The sequence below is a fragment of the Canis aureus genome, chromosome 3 (genome assembly GCF_053574225.1).
Source record: "Canis aureus isolate CA01 chromosome 3, VMU_Caureus_v.1.0, whole genome shotgun sequence".
In the NCBI taxonomy this organism is placed as follows: domain Eukaryota; kingdom Metazoa; phylum Chordata; class Mammalia; order Carnivora; family Canidae; genus Canis; species Canis aureus.
Window position 1 is genome coordinate 27,012,623 of NC_135613.1, and position 25,919 is coordinate 27,038,541.

The 25,919-nt window shown below is 38.5% G+C and overlaps 1 protein-coding gene across 9 annotated transcripts in view; it reads left to right on the top strand.

Annotated features, from left to right (window-relative positions):
* Nucleotides 1-25,919, top strand: part of RERE (arginine-glutamic acid dipeptide repeats) — a 407,880-nt gene that overhangs the window by 279,953 nt on the left and 102,008 nt on the right. For all 9 annotated transcript variants that reach the window (XM_077891331.1, XM_077891339.1, XM_077891333.1 and 6 more), the window contains 3 exons: nucleotides 2,595-2,643; nucleotides 9,373-9,497; nucleotides 10,999-11,098. In XM_077891331.1, the coding sequence (XP_077747457.1) occupies nucleotides 2,595-2,643; nucleotides 9,373-9,497; nucleotides 10,999-11,098 (274 nt within the window). The remainder of the gene's footprint in view (nucleotides 1-2,594; nucleotides 2,644-9,372; nucleotides 9,498-10,998; nucleotides 11,099-25,919) is intronic.

The window sequence follows — 25,919 nt, forward strand, 5'->3', positions numbered from 1 at the left end:
AACCTCTTTTATACAGACCTGTAGGATATAGTCATATCCAGTAAGATATTTGGTGTTTGTTTTATTACTGTGGCACATTTTTAGCTAAATATAATAATATTGGCTTATGAAAGTACTAAAAGAAAAAACAAAAAATAAGCCACAGAAGAAATAAAAAAGGAAAAAGATTAAAATAAAAACAAACCAGGAATGTTTATCCTAGAATTATTAAGGACTTAGTGTGTGTGTAGCAGTGATGGGGGAAATGCTTTCATAGGCATTCACTTGTGAACCTTGGCATAGACCTTGTAGAAGAACCTGGAAGTTGAACTGGGTACAAGTTACTGGATGGGCTGTGGCCAAAACTTTCTCAGATGACACATTTTGGCTAGACCTGCTTGTAGGCAGGTGAGCATTTGGAAAGTATTTAGAAATATAGGGGAGAGCTTTTGGCAGCTAGTTTTGCTCTTAGCTATTTATGAAATAGAAAGGGGCGAGTTGGAAGAGAAATGGTAACACTGACTGCATGCTTGTCTTAAAGCACTCATGATTAAAATCACCTCCTGGCCTGTTGATTCTTCTCAGACCTCCTAAAACAGTGTGACATTCCTACATGAACCTACTAGAACAGTCTATCTTCTGGCTTGTTTTTCAACATGCCATTCCCCTACTGAGGAAACAAAGGTGCCTTGTATGTTAAGGACAATATTTATGCAAGCTTTTCTCCCACCGTGTCCCGCCTCCGCAGGTTTTTATTCCCCCTTGGGAAGACCTCTGTTCTGCCTTGCTGATGTGGTCCCCTTCAGAGGTTTCTTTGAATATTAACCACTGCAGGCACTGTTGTCTCCCTGTGAAGTCTGCTTAACTTTGATCACTTCCCTTGGCATTTTTGTATTCTGTTTATCCTGAGATGTTTTATGCTTACCAGTGTAGTGATTGGACCTGTCCTGGTGTTTTGGGGATAGATGCTACTTCCCTGGGTCATTGGAATAGAAGCTCCTTAGGAAGTGGGCCACACACCCTTACTTTCTGTTAGTCTTTTCACTTCCTTTGTTGTGTCTACTCCCCACTTTCCCCAAATAAGACTCTTTGTGAGCGAAATTGTTGGGTCGAAAGAAGAAAGCATTAGACCTGAAGGAAATAATCATTTTCCAGAATTAATTTTAACAACTTTACACATCATGGTGGGATTATCAACTCTGTGGGAGGACAAACACAAGACCGTGCAGCCTCTTTGGGCCTTTGCTACTGTGTTCTGCTCCGCAGCACCTGTCACCACCTGCAGCTCTCATCCCTGGCACTCCTGGAAATGCAAAGGTGATTGTACAACACCACAGACATGTCTCTGGGCATGGAAATGGTGTCCTGAGATCGCCCACAGTTAGTCATGACTCAGAGCTGAGGGTAATTGGGGGTTGGGAATAGAGCTGAGGGTAATTGGGAGTTGGGAAAGTCACTCAGGGCAGTGACTTTCTTTATGCATCAGCGTATACCCAATGAGTACCCTGTGTAGGACCTGGGACAGAACAGACTGTCAATGAGCGTTTTGTGAAGGAGTGAAAAAGGAAGGCAGTCTATACTTTGGGGAATTGTGGGGTAAAATGGGAAGGAGATCAGGAAAGGCTTATACAGTGGCTTCTAAAAGGAACCTGGATAGCTAGGATTTGAAGCAAAGAGAGGGTAAGCTTTGCAGGTGCAGTAGGAATGACATAGAAATGAGACAAAGTCTTCCACCTCCTAGACCTGCTGGGTTCATTCTCACACATCTTTTTCATCTCTGCCTTTTTTGCTTTGTTAAGAAGGCCTTTTCTGGGGCATGCCTGGGTAACTCAATCAATTAAGCATCTGACTCTTGATTTCAGCTCAGGTCATGGTCTTGGGGTCGTGAGATGGAGCCCGTCATTGGGTTCTGAACTTGGCGTGGACTCTGCTTGTGATCCTTCTCATTCTCCCTTTGCCCCTCCCCCTCCCCCTAAAAAAACGTAAAAGGCCTTTTCTGACTATCCTGTATAAAGAACCGTGAAAATATTTCATTGTTCACCATTTCCTTAATTCTTTGGCACTTTTATATCTGACCTACTACTTGTTTCTTTGTTTTATACCCAGATAAGAATTTAAGTTATGGTAAGGCAGGGACATTGTATTTCTGATTGCTTTATCCCCAACACCTTGGACAGTTGTGAGCGTATAGTAGGTACTTAATAAATATTTATTGAATCAATGAATGACCTAGTGTGTGTGCACTAGGAACTCTAGTTCTCTTGTGTATATTTTAATAAGGTTTATAGTCAGGCACATGAAATGTTTTGAAAAGAAGAAGCCTCTACTGGGATTGTGCTGTAAGAATGTATATCTCTGAGGTGTGAAGGAACTGTGGTATGGGTACTCATGACAGGAAGCTGCAGGCAGGAGATTTTAGAAGAAAGAGATTTCAGAGATGTGTATGGGGTTTGGAGTAGGGTACATGTATAGGACAACAGTAGAAGTAGTGGGAAAAATTCTTCCTCTGTTATCCCTCATTTATTTCAAGTGAATTACATGCCTTGAAAAAAAAATGTGTGAATGTTTATGCCAGAACTATATGGTGCTAACCTAATCTGCTCTTTTCATGACAGGAGGCTGAACAGCACCCAGGGGGAAATTCGTGTTGGTCCCAGCCATCAGGTAAAGCAAATTTTAGTCGCTTCTCTAATAGGGTTTGATTTCTTATTAGTCTGCTAGCCCTTTAGTCTGTGGAGCAGCAACTGAGAATTGTTGTTATGCTTTAGGGAATTTAATATGAATTCACATTTTTTTTCCTGATCACTGCATACTTTTTAAAAATTGTGGTAAGATACACATAATGTAAAATTTACCATTCTAACATTTTTTTCTAAACATTTTTATTATTATTATTATTATTATTTTTTTTTTTTAAAGGTTTTATTTATTTATTCATGGAGACAGAGAGAGATAGGCAGACACACAGGCAGAGGGAGAAGCAGGCATCATACAGAGAGCCTGACGTGGGACTCGATCCAGGGTCTCCAGGATCATGCCCTGGGCTGCAGGCGGCGCTAAACCACTGTGCCACCGGGGCTGCCCTCTAAACATTTTTAAAGTGTACAATGGCTCTAAGTACATTTGTATTGTTGTGCAACCACAACATCACCCCACCCACCCCCAGAACTTTTTTACCTTCCCAGACTGAAGCTCTGTCCCCAGTAAACTCTAACTCCTCAAGCCCATGGCCACCCCTGAGACGTTGTCTCCGTGAATCTGACTCATCTAGGTTTTTCCTATCAGTGGATTTGCACAGTATTTGTACTACTGTCTGACCTGTTTTACTTACATGAAACCTTCAGGGTGCAGCCATGTTGTATCACATACCAGAATTTAATTTTTTTTTAAAGATTTTAAAAATTTATTCATGAGAGACACAGAGATAGAGAGGCAGAGACATAGGCAGAGGGAGAAGCAGGCTCCCCATGGGGAGCCTGCAGTAGGACTTAATCCCAGGACCTTGGGATCACAACCTAAGCCAAAGGCAGACGCTCAACCACTGAGCCACCCAGGTGCCCCACATACCAGAATTTAATTTCTTTTAAAGGCTACCACATTTTGTTTACACATTCATTCATTCGTGGACGTTTGGTCCTATATATTTGCATTGTAACTTTTTAAAAACTTAAGAAGAGCTTCAGGATCCTTTGGCTCTTTGTCAGACAGCAGCTTGTTATGTCATGACCTGTGTCCTTTCATTCGATTCAGTTTACTAGGACCCCTAATGTCATGTTTGGCGTGCCACCCACCACCCCCACCCCCATATCTATATCAGGACACTTTGACAGGCAGGACCAGAAAACTCTGGCTGCCCATAGTTGTTGATGGTCTCATGTGGTATCACGTCCTGGTCAGACAGCACCAGCCAGGGCTGTGTTCAGCTTCTGTAGAATTCTCTTGCTGCCCAGCTATCTCCCAGGGCTGCCTTCTTTCTTAGGCAGTAGCTGAGTTCTACTGATTCTAAGATGTGCTACTTTCCTTCACATTTTATTAGCTCTGATATCAGACTTCATTGTACATTCTAGAGTGTGAGCATAATTTAATTGGCAGCATTTTTCCTTTCTAAATGCACTAAAATAATAGTGGATCTTCCAGTGAATGAGATATAGCAGATGTTGAGAAGAAGAAAGGATCACCCTTCTTTTCCCCCTTAAGAGCAAGGAGCATTCTCCTTTATCTCATTGCCACAGATTGAATCATTGTCCATTTTTAAGCTGTAAGAAAAGTGAGTTTAGCATGATTGGCATGGGCTGTCATTTCAGTTGGAATGGAGGCTAAGAGTGAGCCATGTGGCCATCACATAGTACGGATGCAAGAGACAGGCAACTCTTTGTAAGGATATAGAAGTTTTAGTAGTCTTTAGTTGTTCATTTTTCTGTCTGGATTTTGAGCATTTCTTGTTCGCCATTTATATTTTTAACAACCCATTTGAACTCTGTAATGAGAAGGAAATTAAGAAGTGAAGGAATATTAAAATCAAAACACAGAAACCATCAGGGGCATCTATTTTCTAGAAGGCACATTTCATCACAGAACTAGGATTATAACTGAGACAGGCAAAAAGAAGTTGCAAGAGGACACTCCCCTTAACGCCTGCCTTGCTCAAGTATACCCTTGCCTTCATGTGGCCTGGTAGGTGGATCTGACTACCACCGACTATTTTCTGTGCCTGCAAGCTTAGGAGTTACAGCTTAACCAGGGAATCCAGTACTCACCTGGCACTGCTCTGCCCTCGTGCACTGTAGTTTTCCACCCATTTCTTTCTTCCGTTTTGTGTCTCTAGTATCCTGAGATCTTAGTACTAAAGTTTTACTTTACTTTACTTTTTTTTTTTTTGCCTTGCCATAATAAAAAAAAGGGGGTTCTTAGGTAAAAGATACCTAAAATCTTGGAAAGGAACAGATTTACTATGCTTAGATTATTGTATACTTTCACTTATTTTATATCAGGTTTTAAATATATTTATTAGGCTTTATTTTAAAAAAGAAATGTTTTGGAGCACTAAACATAACAGGACTTTAAATGCATTGGCAATATTTTCCTTATTAAAATTTTAACTATTTTTTTTTAAGATTTTATTTTATTTATTCATGAGAGACACACAGAGAGAGAGGCAGAGACACAGGCAGAGGGAGAAGCAGGCTCCATGCAGGGAGGCCAAATTGGGACTCGATCCCAGGATCAGACCCTGGGCTGAAGGTGGCACTAAACCACTGAGCCACCCAGGCTGCCCAAATTTTAACTTTTTAAAATTAGGTATAACATTAACATATGTAAAAGTCAAGAAATAGTAAAGTAAATCCCCTTATCTGTATTATTCCACTTTCACACATACCAAGTATGGTCAAACTTCTATATTTTCCTTCACACCTCTCCAACCATTATTTTGAAATGAATCACAAATCTACCATTTTACTTGTAAATATCCCAAAGATAAGAGCTCTTTCAAAAAACAAAATCACAATATGTAACACCTAATAAAAATTAGCATTTTCTTGAGTACCCCCTCGGTCCAGATTTCCCCATACATCTCTCTTTTTTTTTTTTAATAGTTCAAATTGGAATCTAAATAAGAGCCATACATTGCATTTGGTTGATAAGTCTCTTAAATCTCTCTTAATTTGTATATTGTTCTTAATTTTCCCCTTCTCTCAGTGTATGTATTGAAGAAGGTGAGTGTTTTGTCCAGTAAGGTGTCCCATTGTCTGAATTTGGCTGATTGCATCTTTATTTGATATTAGACTTGTTCCCTAGTCCTTGGCGTATCTTGAAAATTAGTAGTTAAATCTAGAAGTTTAATATCCTCCTAGGTTAGTCCTTTGCCCCTGGCCTATGTATGCTGTGTATATATGTCTTTGTATAAATGGATGTATGTATATATGTCCTTGTAGTGCTGATTTGCAGCCATGGCTTACTGGATCCACCCTTTAAAACGGTGATACTCTAATTCTGTCATTCCTTCATTTATTAGGTGAGTAAATGAAGCTTTCCCTTTACACCAGCTATCTGATTACCAGAATCACATAGGAAAGGCAAGATGATAAATGCCCAATTCCTTCCTTCTGTTCACCAGTTTTCAAAATTACTAGCTTGGTTTCCCAACATCTCCTAGCAGTTACCAGTGGACTTTAAACTATTTGTTATCTGCTAACCAGTTGTCCTTATTCTTACTGATGATTAAATTATCCATCTTGGGCTAGTAGGATGCCTCTTTCCTTCTGTCTTCTGTGCCCTTTTGACTGGTTGGACCCCAGGGGTTTTAGATGGGTTCTCTTAACTGGTATCACATGATTTTAATGTCTCATCTTATATATTCCCTGCCCTCGATCTAGAATTAAACTTTTCTCATAGGAGCCCTTATTTTATTGGGAAGTGACATTTTTTGACTGGGTGCTGGGGTGTTCATTGTTACCGGGTTGGTTACTATTCCTAGGCCTTTTCAGAGAACAGATCAAGAAATATGCCTCCCCCTTTTTTTGAAGATAAAATATATTTTAGATTCTTTCTAATACTTCTAATTCCAATTCATATTTGTATCTGGGTTTTATGTTTAATCCTATCTTTATTTCCTTTATATCTGTATGTTTTCCCCATGTCTCAAATCCCATTTTCAAAGATTCCAATATAATTATTCAAAGTTAGTCACATAGCTCCAAAGTCAAACATATAAAGGAAGAAGGGTGCTCAGAAAGTCTGCTACCTCTGTTCCCTCCACATGTTTCTTCTCTTAATGATGGATAATTGTTGTTTTTGTTTTTTAAACTTAAGGTTTTGATTTATTTCTTTTTATTCCCAACCCTCTGTTCTTAGATAAGTGGTAGCATGATATATACACTTTTATCAGCTTTCTTTTATCTTTTAGCAACGTATCCTGCTGTTCCCTCCATAGCATTTATGTAGCGTGCCTCCTTGTTTCCTTCTGCCACTTCTCAGAACTCCATTGCAGGAATGGAACAGTTTATTCTTCCAGTTCCTATTGTTGGACATTTAGGTTGCTTCCAATCATGTGCTATTATAAGTAATGCTGCAGTGAATCTTGCATATACAGATTTTTATATTCCTGCCAACATATCTTTGGAATATATTCCCAGAAAGGGAAAGGCTGCCATAAAGGGCGCGTGCACATGGAAAGGGTAGGACATAACCAAATGCCCCTCTGTAGAGATCGTACTATTTTTGCATTTGTGCTAGCAGCTCATGCAAGTACTAATACCACAGCCCTTGTATATGGTCGCACCTTGGGATTTATATCATTTTTATAGATGGGAAATGGTGTCATTGGAGAGCTACTGTGCTAGGTACCATACTTGGTGCTGGGGAAGCAGAACTTGGTAAAGATGTAAGAAAAAATGCCTTTTGGGGCAGCCCTGTTGGCACAGCAGTTTAGTGCTGCCTGCAGCCTAGTGTGTGATCCTGGAGACCTGGGATCGAGTCCCACGAAGGCTCCCTCATGGAGCCTGCTTCTCCCTCTGCCTGTGTCTCTGCCTCTCTCTCTCTCTCTCTGTTTCTCATGAGTAAATAAATAAAATATTAAAAATAAATAAGTAAAAAATAAAATAAATTTTAAAAATGCCTTTTGATGTGAATATCTGTTGTGTTTTAAATTTTATTCAGTGTGCTCTCCATGTCTTAAGCAGAACTCATTGAGGCACCCAATTAAATGTTATAAAAGCCAGTAGTAAATTAAAGAGGAGCGTCCTTGTTTGGAGAAGGTCAGTGCTTGATAAACATTTAGAGGTCTCAGATACTTCCTGTGAGGCAGACTGTAGCCCTGAAGCCACATGGTCTGTTAATGTTGCGTTTTGCCACAAAATTGTTTTAAACATTTAAGTGCTAGCTCTCATAAAATATCAAAATTTCTGGACTTTGGAAATAAATCAGGGGATATACAAGTATTGGTTCTCATTCCTGCTTGGTTGCTTTCCCTGGGCAGGGCAGCCCTCTCTCCATTATACCCTGGTTCTCTTCACTCCTTAGCACCTCATATTTGTGTGCCCAGGACAGGAGCCTCTGCCACAGGTGGCTGTGAGCACTTGAAATGTGGCTAGTCCAAACTAGGAGGTAATGTTTTGTTTCATGTGGATAATAGAATGTTTAAAATCAAATATGTAGCTCTCATTTTATTTCTGTTGGATAGTGCTGCCTTATCCTCTTCCTTGCTTCATTTAATCTTTTTGCAGTTTCTCTGGACACTGGAGCTTTTTAACTATAGCTCTTAATTTAAAATATTCAACTGATGTGTCTGTGTTTGTCATCTGAGACAATAGGAAATGTGTATTTTGTAGATAGTTGACTTTATAGGTCTCTGATGGTTGTGCCGGTCATTAGTACCTGCTGACTCTTGCTCTGCCCTAACCCAGAGGTGACTTAGACTGTTGGTTGTTAAGCACTGTTGTTCAAATATTTTTAAAAATTTTTATTGAGGTATACTTGATGTACAGTGAACTATTCATATCTTATGTAGACTGTTGAATCTACTGTAATAGTTCATATCAAGGTGCAACATTTCTCTTGTCTCCAGAAGCTCCTTCCTGTCCCTTTATAAGCAGTCCGCTTCTCCTGAAGCCACTGCTGTGGTCTGATTGCTGTCATCATTTAGTTCAACTGTGTTTTTATTTATTTTATAATTTTTAAAAGATTATATTTATCTCTTTGACAAAGAGTACAAGCAGGGGGAAGGTGAGAGGAATAAGCAGACTCCCCACTGAGCAAGGAACCCTGATTTGGGGCTCCATCCCAGTACCTGAGATCATGACCCGAGCTGAAGGCAGATGCTTAACCGACTGAGCCACCCAGGTGTCCCTCCACTGTGTTTTTAATTTAACTCCAATTCTGTGTCTTTTTTTATGTTTACCATGATAATACTGTAGTTACTGACTCTCTTGAGAGTAACTTAATAGGATAGCTCATTTGGTTTTTTAGCAGATACTCTTAGGTGAGATTTCATTATTTATATATGTCTCTTTGTAAACTTGTTAAATGGGAAATGTACATTTTCCCTTATAAAGGCACTCGGTTATGTCCTAAGGGGTTTTGGGGTTTTTTTCTAATTTCTTTTATTCACATGCATCCATTTCTGTTTCACTTTTTGGATCATGCTGGCACTGGTTTATTTTGATACTGTTTGCTGCTCCTTAAGTAGAGATTAAGCAGTCCATTGTGAAATCTTCTATGGTGAAATGATCCTGAAACATGCTACAGGCTGGTTTCAATGACTCACACTTTTTCTGTTATTTCGGTACTGCCTGAAGAAAGAGGCTCAGTAACTACTGCATCTGTTCCCAGGGCCTGCCTGTTGAGGCAGCTCTTTAAATGCTCCTTGATTGTGACTTTTTCATTCCTGTCTTACAGGCCAAACTTCCTGAATTGCAACCATTCCCTTCTCCAGATGGTGACACTGTGACCCAACATGAGGAACTGGTCTGGATGCCTGGAGTTAATGACTGTGACCTCCTTATGTACTTAAGAGCAGCAAGGTAATAGGAATTATCCCCCATTCTACCCTCTGAATTAGGCCATCTGAGTTGATTAGGAGGCAATAAACTTTCTCCTTTCCCCTGAAATTTTATTTATACATTGAACATCTCTGACTTTACATTTTGTTATACCCCTCTGTAATCAGAACTCTGATTTTTAATGCCAGAGAAAAAGTTTACCATGGTAAAGTCACTTTGTTTTTTCCAATGTTTGCCCCACATCAGATTTTAGAACTCTTCAGAACGGAATCATCTTAAGCCATACATGAAATTATCAAAACTTCGAAATACAGATAGAGTAATTGGGTCATGTAGCCCATTTTAAAATCGCACTCCAGATTTCTCTACTTTAGGCTGTTTATTGATGCCTGACCTCGGTGTTTTTGTGGCTTACCTACTACATGAGGACTTGCTAGCCTACAAATGCCTAAAATATAAAAGATAAGTTTAAATCTGCCCCTGCATATTACAGTGTGGGCAGAGAGCCTACCTTAGCCTGCAGTGGTCTCTGGGACTAACTGAAGTATCAGCAGTGTGCACTAGGGCAGGCCTGGTAACTGGATTTTAATCCTGTGGTAGGCTGTGCTGTGTGTGGAGGCACATACCTGAGATGAGGCTACCTCAGTGTAGTATGTATGGGGCCACTAAGAATTTTTCTCTTCTGCCTTACCACTTTTAACTCACCTAAGGTTAGTTGATGTATAGCATGAAAAGAATTAAGCAAAGTTTCAAATAATTTAATTTTTTTTTCAAAAGATTTTTCTTTCAAAAAGATTATGATCTTTCTTTCAAAAGATTGTACTCTAGCCAGCTGTTGTGGCAAATAGTTTTAGCTTATTCATGCCCTCAAAACTAATCTGAGTACTGGTAAAGCATGGGAAGAAATAACACAGCTGGACCAGAGTAAATGAAACATTTTCCTTTGTGAGTGAGTGAGTGAAGGGTGAACTGTAGAGGATCTTAACTTTTTTTTTTTTTTTTTTTAAATTTGAGAGAGCAAGTGAGTGCTGGAGAGAGGGGCAGAGGGAGAGAGAATTTTAAGCAGGCTCCATGTCCAACTCCCAAGGCTCAGATCATGACCTGAGCTAAAATGAAGAGTTAGACACTTACCTGACTGAGCTACCTAGGCACCCCTAAAAAAATTTATTTTATTTTATTTTATTTATTTGAGAGGGGGTGGGTGTGAGCACACGAGTTAGGGGAGGGGCAGAGGGAGAGAGAGAGAGACTCTCAAGCAGACTCTATGCTTGCTGTGGAGCCTGGGTTCATTCTCATGACTCTGAGATCGTGACCTGAGCCAAAACCAAGAGTTGGCTGCTTAACCTGCTAAGCCACCCAGTCTCCCCTAAAAAGTATTTTTTTTTTTTTTAAACAAAAGCAGAAATAGGACTGAACACTCTAACTTGTCACACATGTAGTAATGGAATTTGGGCTGAAAATGTACTCTGAAAACTGAGGGTTAAAATTTCTTTGCTGATATTTTTCCTTCCTGTCCTCCAAGGAGCATGGCAGCATTCGCAGGGATGTGTGATGGAGGTTCCACAGAAGATGGCTGTGTTGCAGCATCTCGGGATGACACTACCCTCAATGCACTGAATACAGTGAGTCTTTTGAAGTTGCCCTGGGTGGGAACAAAATTCATTTTCCTTGTGCTGGCTATAGGGAGTATTTGATGAGTGTGGAATGTAAAGGAGCCTGGAATCTTAATGAGTACTGTGGTGTAGTGCTGGGATTGAAAGATGGACTGCGGTCTTGGCTATGGGCCCCATGACCTCGATCCAGTGATATGGTGCCTCCAGGTTCATTTCCTATCTGTGTCTGTACCCCAGGATTGTGTTGAGCCTCAAATGAGAGCCTGAAGCTAGTGGTTGATCTGCATCAAGATCCCGCAAAGCTGACCACAGATGATCTTATTTAATCCTCACAACGTGCCTCTGAAGTAGATTTTATTATTATCACCATTGTAGATGTGATGAAATTAGTTTGAAGCAATTAAGTCACAGGCCAAAGTCATACACTCAAGATGTGAATCTAGAGGCCATACCTTTTGCCTTCTTTTCTGAGACTGTGAATTTGAAAGTATGTGGAGGGAATAGAGAAGAAGCCAGACTTCCTGGAACAAATTTGTTTTTTATAGATGTGGCTTTGGAGTCATATAAATATTTCACATGATTATATAACAAAATTGAATTTTAAAATAATAATCCTAAAAAAATCTAGAGTAAAATGTAACAAGTGAGCCTAATGTGTACTGAGTTGTACTGAGTTGGTTGTATGACATCTGGCAGGCTTACTCATCTGCTCTCATCCTGTAACACATACACACACAGCTCAGAAGAACAGAACTCGAATTGCTATTGCTATAAATAGTATGATCACTGAAGCCAGTTTACTTTTTTGGACATTTTTTTTTTTTACATTGGAATACATCATATAAGGCTCTGTAGGAAAATTAATGTATTTTAAAGTCTCTTGAAATAATTCTTCTCTGTGTGTGAAGTCTCCTCCAACTACAATGACCTCTCAAGAAAAATGAAAAAACAAAAAGGGTGCTTAAATAACATTTAGTTAGTCTTCAGGAGTTGCTCAGCCTCATGCTCAGTAATCCTATGTAAATATATATAACTTTATTAGTATATCAGAAATGCATAAAAGTCCATTATTACTTCATCAAATTTGATGACTTTACATTGGTAACCACACAGACTAATTCAGTCTCCAAATAAGAATCTAAGGCTCGAAAAGGCCACACATGATTGTTGTGAATGCTAGCAATCCAAAAAGTTCATAATGGAGGACAGAAAATAACCCAGATTCCCAACTTAGGGACTCTTCTACTTTCCAACTTGCTTTCAGGGAAGCACGTGCATATGGCTGATGTGTATTCCTGGTCTAGTTGTGTTTCTTGAGGATTACATGACATGATAGTAGTCTTCTCACACATTAGAGGTGGAGAGATCTTGCTGGGATTGGGCCATGTGCTAAAGAACTGAATGATTTTTTTTATATTCCCATACATTTATTTCTTTTACTTTCTCACTTCTTCCATACTTAGAGTTTTTGTTTTTATAAAGAGTCTTTATTCTGAGTATACATGATAGAGCTAGAAGGGACCTGTGAGAGTATTTTATTGATGAGGAATTAGAGATGCAGATCTGTGAATCTGTATACAGCGGGAATGGTAGGAGTGGTGTGAATGTCGCTAAATTCAAAATACCCTAAAAGTCTATGTTTATTCAGAGTAACTTGGATATGAGCTTGTTCTCTGTGGATTTTTTGCATAAAAACTTTATGAAAAAAATTCCCCTTTCATGTCCATGCTGATCAGTTGAATTTTTGAATAACGAAGATGTTGCCATATTAATTAAATGTCTATTTTTGTCACTTTACTGAATTGATCTAATTTGTTCTCTTTCTTATTTTAACCCCTCTAAGGATTCTGTAGAACATACTTTTATATAGAAATGATTTGGGCTATTTTTGCCCATGGTCTTTTGTAGCAAGTTCCTTCTGAAATTTTCTTAAGCATTGCCAGAGGGCTTTTGGTTTTATGAGTTTTTATTTCTGTTGCCTTCCCATCATTTGAAATTTTCCTGTCTAGGCGTGTCCAAGATGGCTCAAATGTCTTGGGTTATGCAATCTAAGTGCATTTAGCTACCAAAGGACTGAGTTGTGTGTACATTTTGTGATGAATGGAAAGGTCTAATGAGTGTTACAGTAGTCTACTTCATTGTTTTACTGGCTGAGTTTTAATTGTAGGTACTTCCTTTAATGAAAAGTGAGGTGAATTGAAAATATTATGAGAAGTTAATGTATATTTCAACTTCCTTGGAGTAATGGTGGTTTCAGGCTGCATTAAGTAATAAATTTAGGGATGCCTGGGTGGCTCAGCGGTTGAATGACTGCCTTTGGTTCAGGGCGTGATCCTGGGATCCCGGATTGAGTCCTGTATTGGGCTCCCTGCATGGAGCCTGCTTCTCTCTCTGCCTCTCTCTGCACCCCTCCCCCCCGCCTCTTATGAATAAATAAATAAAATCTTTAAAAAAATAAATAACCAAAGGGGTTATTCAGGAAGTCAGAAAGTCGGGACACGTGGGTGGCTCAGTGATTGAGCATTTGCCTTTGGCTCGGTGTGATCCCAGAGTCCCAAGATTGAGTCCCATGTCGGGCTCCCTGCGTGGAGCCTGCTTCTCCCTCAGCTTATGTCTCTGCTTCTCTCTCTCTGTGTCTCTCATGGATAAATGAATAAAATCTTTAAAAAAAAGTAATAAAATTAAAAGATAAATACATTGTCATGTGAGAAGCATTTATTTTTTTCTTAGAGTCAAAACAAAGTTAGGGATTTCTCAACTTAGAATATACCTGTGTCTATTTCCTGTTTGTCAGGACAGTATAGAAATTTAAAGTGTATGAAACTATATAATACAGCCACATTATAATGTTAAACATCTGAGTAGGACTCTTTAAATTTAGATGCATTTAAATAAATATTTCGGTCTTTAAAACTGCCATCTCTAATAGAACTTTAAATTTTTTTTTATTTTTTTATTCATGAGAGACACACAGAGAGAGGCGGAGACATGGGAAGAGGAAAGAGAAGCAGACTCCATGCAGAGAGCCCGATGTGGGACTTGATCCTGGGATTACAGGATCACTCCCTGAGCCAAAGGCAGACGTTCAACCACTGAGCCTCCAGGCATCTCTCTAATAGAACTTTTAAATTACATGGACCTATTTTTTTGTTGTTGTTTTTTAATTAAAAAAAATTTTTTTTAAGATTTCATTTATTCATGGGAGACACAGAAAGAGAGGCAGAGACATAGGCAGAGGGAGAAGCAGGCTCTATGCAGGCAGCCTGGTGGGGAGAACTCGATCACAGGACCCTGGGATCGTGACCTGAGCTGAAGGCAGATGCTCAACCACTGAGCCATCCAGGTGCCCCACATGGACCTATTTTTAAATATAAGCTCTTCTACATTATTTGTTTTGACTCAGTTTTTCTTCATTATTCACAAATGAGATTTTTAGTGTGTAAGTTTTAAAACAACATGTGGGGTATAATTTATGTATAATAAGCAGCTCTGATTTAAGGTATATACAGCTTGATAGTTTTTTTCAGATGTATGTACCAACAAATCTACTACTAATACGAAACGTTTCCAGATTCCCTAAAGTTTCCTCAGGCACTTTTATAGTCCTTTGCTGCTGCTAGCCTCAGATTTATTTTCTTACATCATAGATTGTTGTATGAATGAAATAATACCTTATTTAATCTTCTAAGTCTGGCTTTTTTCAGCGTAATAATTTTGAGATTTCTGCTGTTGCATTATCAATAGCACCTTTTTATTGCTGAGTAGTATTCCAGGGTATGGATATTCACAGTATTTTATCCATGCATTCACCTGGTGTGGACACTTGTGTTGTTTCCAAGCTTTTGGCCATTGTGATAAAGGCGTTATGAACATTGTTACTCAGTCTTTGTGTAGAGAAGTATTTTCATTCCTCTTGGGTAAATACCTAAAGATGTAATGGCAGGATTGTACACGTGTGGGTAGCTTTTTAAGAAGCTGTCAAACACATTTCAAGTGGCTGTCCCATTTTCCATTCCCATCAGTAGTATGTTAGAATTTCAGTTCTTCAGCATCCTTAATAAGACTTCATGTTGTCAGTCTTTTTCATCTTAGCAATTCTAATGGTTGTGTAGTTGATATCTCTTTGAGATTTGTTTGTTGGTAAAGATTCCTCAGCCTTTGACATTACTAATGATGTCCGTCTGTGTCTCATTCAGTGAGGTTTTCCTTTGAATTTCTTGATTGATTGTCATATTGAGCATCTTTTCATATCTTATTGCCCATCTGTATGTTTTTTGTGAAGCATCTTTTACCCAATTTGTTTATTTTTTAAAGATTTTATTTTTTATTTTTTATCTATTCATGATAGACATAGAGAGGCAGAGACACAGGCAGAGGGAGAAGCAGGCCCCATGCCGGGAGCCCGACACGGAACTCCATCCCGGGACCCCAGGATTGCGCCCTGGGCCAAAGGCAGGCGCCAAACCGCTGAGCCACCCAGGGATCCCCCTTTTACCCAATTTTAAAAATTGAATTGTTTTTAATGTAATTATTTAGTTATAAGAGTTCTTTTTATATTGCAGATACATTTCCTTTGATATATGTATTTGCAAATATTTCCTCCCTTTTCAGGACTGTTTTTCTGTAGTGATATCTTTTGGAGAGCAAAATATTTAATTTTCCTAAAGTCTGGTGTACCATTTTCCTTTTGTGAAAGTTTCTTTCATCATCCCATGATAACAGAGGTTGTTTCTGTGCTTTCTTCTTCATGTTTTAGTTCTTGCCTTCAGGTCTATGATTTGTTTCAAATTAATTTTGTATGTTATGTGAGATAGGGGTGAAAGTTCATTCTTTTCCACTCAGGTACCAGTTGTAGGAGCAACATTTTTTGAAAACAGACTTTTCTCATTTCTTTCCTTTGATACCTTTATTGAACATCAACTGCTATATAAGCATATACAATGAGTCTTTTTCTGGATTCTCTTCTGTTTCACTAGTATAATATCTGTCTTTTCACCAGTACCTCAGTATTTTGAGTTTGGGGTTTTTTGTTTTTTTAATTTTTAATTTTTTTTTTTTAGATAGACAAAGAGTATACTGGTAAGAGCAAGGGGGAAGGGCAGAGGGAGAGGAAGGATCACAAGCAGACTCCCCACCAGGCACTGAGCCCTACGTGGGGCTCTATCTCACAACCTTGAGATCATGACCTGAGTGTTGTACTCTCAACCAGCTAAACCACCCAGGCACCCCTTGAGTACTGTAGCTTTATTGGAACTCAGGTACTGTAAGTCTTCCTACTTTTTTACTTGTTTTTTTTTTTTTTTTTTTTTTTTTTTTACTTGTTTTTTAAGATTGTTTTGGCTATTCAGGTTATTTGCATTTCCGTATTAATTTTAGAATCAGCTTGCCATTTCTGTTTTTAAAAAGACTTGATGGAAAAAAAAAAAAAAAAAAAGACTTGATGGTATTTTCATTGGGATTACATTGAATCCGGATCGAAGTAGGGAGAAATGACATCTTAACAATACTAAATCCAGAACATGATACATATCTTCATTTTTAAAAAGTTTTTAATTTATGTATGTAATCTCAGAGCACCTGGGTGGGTCGATCAGTTAAGTGTCTGACTCTTTGGTTTCTGCTCACGTTATGATCTCAGCGTCGTGAAAACGAGTCCTGCTGTCCATCTCTGTGCTAGGTGTGGAATCTTCCTAAGATCTCTTTGTGCGTCTTTCTCTGCAAACCCTGCCTTCTCTCTCCCTCTCATTAAAAAAAAAGTAGTCTTACAACCAGTATGGGGCTGAACTCATGACCCTGAGATCAAGTGGAGTCTGACTTGGGGCTCACTCAGTACCATGACCCTGAGATCATGACCTGAGGTGAAACCAAGAGTTGGATGCTTAACTGACTAAGACACCCAAGTGCCCCCTGATTTTCTGTTTTCTATCTCATGGTCTCCAATCTTATTTTTATTATTTTTTTCTATATGTTTTGGGTTAATTTGAATGATCATTTTCTCCCTAGCTTCCAAAAGTAGGATCTTAGATAACTGATTTAATGACAAATGTTGATTTTCTGTTCTTTCATTATCATTGTGTTAAAAATATCAGAAACTGTTTTTTCAAATTTCTTTTTACCGGGCACCTAGGTGGCTCAGTGGTTGAGTGTCTGCCTTTGACTCAGGTTATGATTCTGGGATCCTGGGATTAAGTCCCCATTGGGCTCTCCACAGGGAGCCTCCTTTTCCCTCTGCCTGTGTGTCTCTTGCCTCTTGCTCTGTCTTTCATGAATAAGTAAATCTTTAAAAAAAAAATAAGAAAGTTCTTTTATCTATACTTAGCATTAATTTGCTTAATTACCAGATATTTGAGCTCTCTCTTGTGTACATTCTCTCCCCCTTCCCCAACCCTTTTGTTTTTGAATGATACTGATTTTTAATTTAGTTCTGTTGTGGTCAGAGAGCACCCAGTAAGATTTCAACTTTTTGATATCCATTGAGATTTGTTTCTTGGCTCAACATGTGGTTTATTTGATGAATCTTCCATGTGCACTTGTAATGAATTTATATTCAGCAGTTACTGAGTGCACCATTATATAATTGTTGGTTTCTTTAAAGTGGTGGTTATTATTACTTAGATCCTCTATGTTCTACTAATTTTTTTTTACCTAGTTGTATTGTCAGTTGCTGAGGGAGTTGTATTAAAGTCTTCAATTGTGATTGTGAATTCAGGTATTTCCCCTTTTGGTTTTGTTGGCTTTTGCTTCATATATTTGGAAATTGTGTCATTAGGTCCATGCACTTGGATAGTATTTACCTTTCTCTGGGCTTTTTTTTTTTTTTTAAGATTTTATTTATTTATTCATAGAGACACAGAGAGAGAGGCAGAGACACAGGCAGAGGGAGAAGCAGGCTCCATGCAGGGAGCCCAACATCGGACTCGATCCCCGGTCTCCAGGATCAGGCCCTGGGCCAAAGTTAGGTGCCAAACTGCTAAGCCACTCAGGCTGCCCCTACCTTTCTCTGTATATTACCCCTTTTACCTTTTTGGCGTGACCCTCTCTTTGTCTTGAACTCTTTGTTGTTTGATATTAAGAGGACTACTTAGCTTTCTCTACTTGTTCACATGATACATCTTCTTCTAGCTTCTTACTTTGAATCTTGCTTTTTCTTTGTATTTAAAGAATATCCAATCTTTAGTTGTTTCTGGCTTTTTATTTAGTCTGGCAAGCTTTACCTTTTGTTTAGAGTGTTTAGTCCATTTTAATCTAATATAGATGGTCTTCAGATTATATAAAACTTGAGCCACATGTATACATTCTTAATGGTATAGCTCTCATTGGAGAATCACAGTAGTAGTGAATGTATCTTATTTTCCTGGTGCCATGACTTACTACTTTTGGTCCAGTGGTGAAGTTGCAGAATAGTTAGCCACACAGGTATATCATTTATGTTAAAACGTATTTATCTTTTTACTTCATAAGTAAAAAAACAAAAAACTAAAAAATGTGTATTGATGTAGAGGAAGATGATGTGATAAATATGTTGGTCTTTCTTGTTGGAAGATGATGGTGTTTTTAGTGACGGGAGCAAACTCCTTAATGCATGTTGACAAAGATGTTGTATTTTACTATTTTAAATTATGAGCAGTTATTAATGTAAAATTGTTCTATTTGTAATTTTATAGTATGTTAAATAACATGGTATAGTATGACAAAGCAATGGTGTTCCTTCTAGAAGATCTTAGAAATGTTTCTGTGTGTGTACTCTTCAGGTGTGTGTTTCTTCATGTGCAGTTTCTGTGAGGTTCATCTGCGTACTTTTAGTGTATATATAATTTGCAAACATAATGCTATATAGCATAGAGATGGCCTGTATTATTCTAATGGGATTCAGCCATTCTTAGTGCTTGCATTTATTTGCCCTTTTACAAAATCATCTTTGTATTTATGCTTAGAAACTATAACAGAGGGTGCCTGGTTGGCTCAGTTGGTTAAGAGTCTGTGTTCGGCTCAGGTTGTGATCCCAGAGTCCTGGGATAGAGCCTGCTGCTCCCTGTGCCTGTGCTCTCTTTCTCTTTATCAAATAAGTTAGTAAAATCTTAGGAAAAGGAAAAGGAAGGGAGGAACGAAAGGAAAAGGAAAAGGAAGAGGGAGGGAGGAAGAAAGAGAAGAAAAGAAAGAAACTGTAACAGAGTCCTATAGTTTTTGAAACTATGGTTTTCTAGAAAATACCATGCTGACTTGTTTTTACTAAGTTTATATTGGATTTCATTTTGTTGGGCTCAGGTATCCTTCCCATTTCCTAATAAAATTCAAATTCTTTTGGCTTCTCTTTCTCAGAACTTATTTGCATTTTTATGTTTACTTTCTCTCAGTAACACTAAACATATATATGAACACTATATATAAGTAAAATTTATAATGAGACCACAAAGATTTCACTTCTGCCTGGACAGTTTTATTCCTTGAAATATGGATGCCTTTTAGATGTTTGGATTAAGCTTTTTACATATTCAAGAGAGTATATATTTGTTTGCTTATTTATTTATGCATACCCACATTTCCTTCAACAAAGGATGCAAGCCTTCCAATAGCTTAATGTTTTTTTTTTTTTTTAACCTCTGTTCTATAAGTATCACTATTTGCTAACCATTGGGTATTAATTCATCTTTGTTTTCTGAACTGTAGCTCAATCCCTAGTAGAGAGTTTTCATCTTTCTTTTATTCTAAAAAATTAAGTCTATAGAATTTCTCTTGGAGGTTTTCTATTTGTTCATCATAAATGGACAACTTCAGTAAAGCATCTGGCCCTGGGTTAGCTTTGCAGTACTTAGGACTTAAATGAATGTTGAGTGTTTCCCAGCTCCTAAATAAGGCATTACTGGAAAGCCCTTTTATTACAACTTGTCTAAAGCTTAGGATCAGGATTCTTGTGATGTTCATGCTATGTTCACATCCTTACTTAAATTCTTTTTTTGTTGGGGGAGATACCTGGGTGGCTCAGCAGTTGAGCATCTGTCTGTCTTGGGCTCAGGGCATGATCCCGGGGTCCTGGGATCAAGTCCCACATCAGGCTCCTTGCAGGAAGCCTGCTTCTTGCTCTGCCTGTGTCTCTGCCTCTCTCTGTGTCTCTCATGAATAAATAAAAATAAAATCTTTAAAAATTTTTTATTTATTCATGAGAAAAAGAGAGAGTTCATGTATGCATGGGGAGAGGGGCAGAGGGAGAAGGAGAAAGATTCCCCGCTGAGCAGAGAGACCAACAGAGGCTTGATCCCAGAATCCTGAGATCATGATCTGAGCCAAAGGCAGAAGTTTAACTGACTGAGCCACCCCCCTTACTTAAATTCTTTTTACCATTCTCCATTCAGATAAGTCAGTATTAAATAGTTGTAGGATGATGGGTTTTTTTTTCCTCTAAGCTTTTGATTTGTTGTTGAAAAGAGAAATGGGAAAAGTTTATATGCTGTATGATTTCTTATTATGGAAATCCAATAAATTTCAGAGCAGCCCCCTATGTAAATCAGCCTTGGCAAGCACATCTGCTAGTATTTTATTTATATCAAGATATTGGAGTCTACTGCATATTACATTGTTAATAATAGCATAAATGAAGATACAATGGCGGTTTTTTGGTGTAACCAAGACCTTTTCATATATATAATGAAATAATATATAAAGGTGAGGGGTTTTTAATTGTACTTTGACCGATTGGAAACATTTTGGACTTTTGTTTTGAAAATCATTTCTTTAAGTGTTTAGAAATTTATCCATGTGGCTCCCTTTGGGCTGAGAACTTCATAAATTCACTTTTATACAAAAGTTCCAGGCAGGTGTACCTGGGTGGCTCAGTTGGTTGAGCGGTCCAACTCTTGGTTTTGGCTCAGGTCATGGTCTCTGGGTCCTGAGATGGAGCCCTGTTTGGGCTTCACACTCAGTGAGGAGTCTGCTTGAGATTCCATCCCTTTCCCTCTCCCTCCCCATCTGCCCCTTGCCCCACTCACCCATTCTCTGTTTTTGTTTGTTTGTTTGTTTTTTTGAGAGAATCTGAAAACCAAAACAAAAAACCCCAAAAGTTCCAGGCAACAACACTTTCACTTTCACAGTTCATGTAATTTATTCCTTCTGTCTCATTTGGATGAAGATGACATTTTTACTTTAATGCTTTGATATTTTGTTCCTTGTAGGTGATCTGTAGCTTTAGTCAAAGTTGAATATTATGCCCTGCTCTGTTCTTTTACTAAATACAATAGAGAGCATTCTCAAAGTCCCTCAGGGGTGGATGGGGACATGAAAGGCCACTTACATTAACCTCTGGTAATGGCACATTTATGACTTAACTGCAGCAGTGATTTTGTTTCTGATAGGCTTTTTAAAAGGTTTTATTTATTTATTTCAGAAGAGAGTACGAGCAAGGGAGCAGGGGCAAGAGGGAGAAGCAGATTCCCGGCTGGGCAGGGAGCCTGACATGGGGCTCAGTCCCAGGACCCTGGGATCAATCATGACCTGAGACACCCGGATGCTTGCTTGCTTGCTTGCTTGCTTTCTTTCTTTCTTTCTTTCTTTTTCTTTTTCTTTCTTTCTTTTCTTTTCTTTTCTTTTCTTTTCTTTTCTTTTCTTTTCTTTCTTTTCTTTCTTTCTTTCTCTTTCTTTCTTTCTTTTCTTTCTTTCTTTCTTTCTTTTTCGGATGCCTCTTTTTGATAGTTGTAACAGAAAAGTATTGCTCTAATTTTTTTCATTTGTTGTGCTTCTGTTGCCAGTCTTCATGATTGTGGCCTGGCTTGACTTCTCCAACATGAATCACTCTCATGTTTCTTTAGCCATTTCTTTTCTTTTTTCTTTTCTCTTTTTTTTTTCTTCTTCTTCTTTGTTTTTTTTTTTTTAAAGATTTATTTATTTATTCATGATAGACATAGAGAGAGAGAAAGAGGCAGAGACACAGGAGGAGGGAGAAGCAGGCTCCATGCACTGGGAGCCTGACGTGGGATTCGATCCCGGGTCTCCAGGATCGCGCCCTGGGCCAAAGGCAGGCGCCAAACCGCTGTGCCACCCAGGGATCCCTTCTTTGTTTTTTTTTAAAAGATTTTATTTATTTATTCATGAGAGACACAGAGAAAGAGAGAGGCAGAGGGAGAAGCAGGCTTCATGCAGGGAGCCTGACGTGGGACTCGATCCAGGGTCTCCAGGATCACACCCTGGGCCGAAGGTGGCACTAAACCACTAAGCCACCTGAGCTGTCCCTTTATTCTTCTTTTTTACTAGAATAGCTTTATTGAGATATAATTCACACAATATGTATTTCACCCATTTAGAGTGTACCCATTTAATGACTTTTATTATATTCTCACATTTGTGCACCTGTCACCACAGTTAGTTGTATCATGTTTTTGTTATTCCAGAAAGAAACCTGTACCCGTTAGCAATCACCCTTCAGTTTCCCCCTCCCCTCCCCTTGGCAGTTACTATTCTGCCTGCCATCTCTATGGATTCGTCTGTTCTGGACATTTTGTATACATAGGATCATATGGTATATGGGCTTTTATTACTGGCTTCTTTCAGTGAGGGTAACATTTTTGAGTTTTGTCTATGGTGTAATAATGTTAGCCATATTATTTATTTTTATATATAACCATTTTATTTCTTATTCTGGTCAGCTTTGTCTTAGTTTTTAAAAATGTGGTACTGACACTGAAGCACCATTCCCCAGATCCGATCAGTATAAGGTGGCCAAGAAATAACACTTCTGTTTTCCTAAAAGCTCATCTCCCCAATGTAGTCTAAGCTTTTATGAATGTGTGCTTGCCACATTTTTTTGTCTTGTATTTGTCTTGTATCATTTCATTTCTCTCTGAAATGACACTTCTTTAGAAATGGCCTTTGCTAAGCCATTTCTATCCCACTCTCAGCATTTTGACTGAATTTTGAACCAATCACAGGACCTTAAGCTTAGAACTATTTTCATTTTATTGAATATCAACTATTAGCTGCCTGCTATTAGTAACAATACTAATATTAGTAACAAATGCTAGGCGAAGATGTAGAGGCATTTTCACGAATGAATTTATTTAATCTTCATAATAGGGATGCCTGGGTGGCTCAGCAGTTGAGTGTCTACCTTTGGCTCAGGGCATGATCCCGGAGTCCTGGGATCGAGTCCCGCATCGGGCTTCCTCCATGGAGCCTGATTCTCCCTCTGCTTGTGTCTCTGCCTGTGTCTCTCATGAATAAATAAATAAAATCTTTAAAAAAACAAGCAATAATCTTCATAATAATTTTTTAAAAGATAGATTGATTGATTGATTGATTGATTTTAGAGAGAGTGAGAGTGAGTAGAGGGGAGGGGCGGGGGAGGGAAAGAAAGAATCTTTGGCAGACTTCCGGCTGAGTGTAAAGCCCGATATGGGGCTGGATTTCAGGACCCTGAGATCATGACTTGAACTGAAATCAGGAACCAGCTGAGTAATCAACTAAACCATCCAGGCACCCCTTAATCTTTATAACAATTCTATAAGTATGATTATCACTACAGATTAATAAGCACACTGTCATATATATTTATATACATAATAATTTAGACTTGAAAATAGAACAGAGTTGAGGCCAGTGCCTTATTGCAGACTTCTTGAAATGTCTGGAATCTGCAGTTTTGAGGCTTTGCTCTTCAGCCCATTAGAAATCCTTCATGTTTGAGATTTCTGGGTGGCTCATTCTGTTGAGTGTCCACCTCTTGGTTTCGGCTCCAGTCTTGATTTCAGAGTCCTGAGTTCAAGCCCCTCTATGGGGTCTAGATTGAGCATGAAGCCTACTTTAAAAATTAAATAAATAAAAAATAAAGAAGTCCTTCATGCTCTAGCCTCTTGGCACATCTCCATTCTTTCTCCTAGGCACCCAGCAGGAGCTGGGGACTTGACTTGGCTTTTACTTGTATTTGGCAAATTTAGAAAGTTCCTTTATAAATTTAAAAAACTTCTCTTTCAAATTACTTTTTTTCCCCATAGTAAAGTGTTTTGAGAATTACATGATGTTTGAAAAATGTCCACTTAACATCAATCAGAATTTTACCCATCTGTGAACCTATAGTAAGCATTAATATTAACACAGTAAGTATTTAGCAAATCAGGATAAAAGCTCTGAGCTTTTTTACAGTTAAGAAGCTTTAATAAAATCATTCATTCATTTACTTATTCAATAATAAACATTATTCACTTCCTATTCTTTGGAAAGTCTTTATGGGAATGCATTTGTTGAAAGTGTTGATAATCTAAGTAAGCATTTAATCGTAGAATAAAATACGCCCCTGGGTTTTAAAAAGGCTCATATGTTACCATTAGTTCTAAAATACACTATAGAACACTAAAATTTATATTTGATAGTATGTATATTTCTTATCCTAGTTTAAAAATATACTTTGGAATACTTTTTTATAGCTCTCCTAGATAATTTTTTTTACCCCTCAGATTTTGAAATTTGGTGTATTAGTTTCCTGTGGCTGGTGTAACAAATTACCACAAACTTTCTGGCTTAAAACAATAAAAGTGCATTCTCTCCCAGTGCTGGCAGCCAGAAGTATGAAATTAGAGTGTCAGCCACACCATGTTCTCTCTGGCTCCTCAGAAGAATCATTCCTCTTCCAGCTTCCTGTGGCTGCTGGCATTCCTTGGTTTGTGGCCACATCTTTCTCTGCTTGTCTTCACACTGCCTTCCTGAACTCTCTGGGTCCATATTATCTCCTCATCTCAGATCATTAATTTCATCCTATCTGCAAAGACCTTTTTTCCAATTAAGGTCTCATCTGTTCCAGAGATTTTATGTGGGTATCTTCTGACGGTTATTTTTCAGCATACCACAGTTGGATTTTACTATTATATTATAATTCGTCACTAAAATAATTGCCCTGTTCTGGTTTCTAGTCTAGCCCTACAGCCCTGCCCTGAGCTCAGCCCTGCCAGACTCTGACAAATTTTGCTGCCCTGGCCAGCTTTTTTAACCAGGATGTGGACAGTCCCCCATAGTTGATCACTTGCTGGGCTTCTAAGGTGATTGCACAGGACCTCCTGCCCTTGCCGGGCCTGCTGCTCTACCTGTTGGTTGGCCTGCCTTCTCCCTGTCCATAGTAGGTGTTGAGCTGGTGTGCAGCTGTGTACTCCAGCTCACCTCAGGACTTTGGAGTGTCAGTTACCCAAGCATTTTTAGGAAGGTTGACTCCTCATTTTTCTCCCTTTTTTTTTTTTTTCCCAGAAATGAGTTGTACATTTTCATGGGTTCTTAAATCAAGTCTGTCTTTACTTGCTACCTCTTAGTCATTATTATATGGCCATCACACAGAATCATGTGCAGCTGTTAGAATTTGTGACTTCCGGTTTGCATAATACCTTGCGAGTTTGGGGATCTTCCATTGTCAGGCTAGGCTGTCTGCCATGACTGCTGCTTTGAAATCATATAATCTTATCTGTTCTTCTAAGACCATTTGTTTGATTGGGGAAAGCAGAATTTCAGAAGCTTAAGTTTCTAAGGCCCAGAGTAAGGGCCTTTTAGATTCTCCAGGGCTATTGCTTGAGAGCAGTACTATCATTGCCTGGAGTCTTTTTGTTTCTTTCTTTGTCACTAGCTCTGTTCATCATTGAGGTTTCCAGATAAAAGAGCAGTCACTCAGAAGTGTTCTCCCTACTCTGGAGTCACACATGTTTCAGTGTATGCCTCTTTGACTTTACTTGTTCCATTACCTTATCATTGTGATCAAAAAGAATAAGTTTACTGTTTTTTAAACAACCTTAAAATTACTTGTCAAAAAGCACTGAGGTTAAGATTTATGAGCTTCATGGATTGGGATTCATTTATACACCTAAGCTCA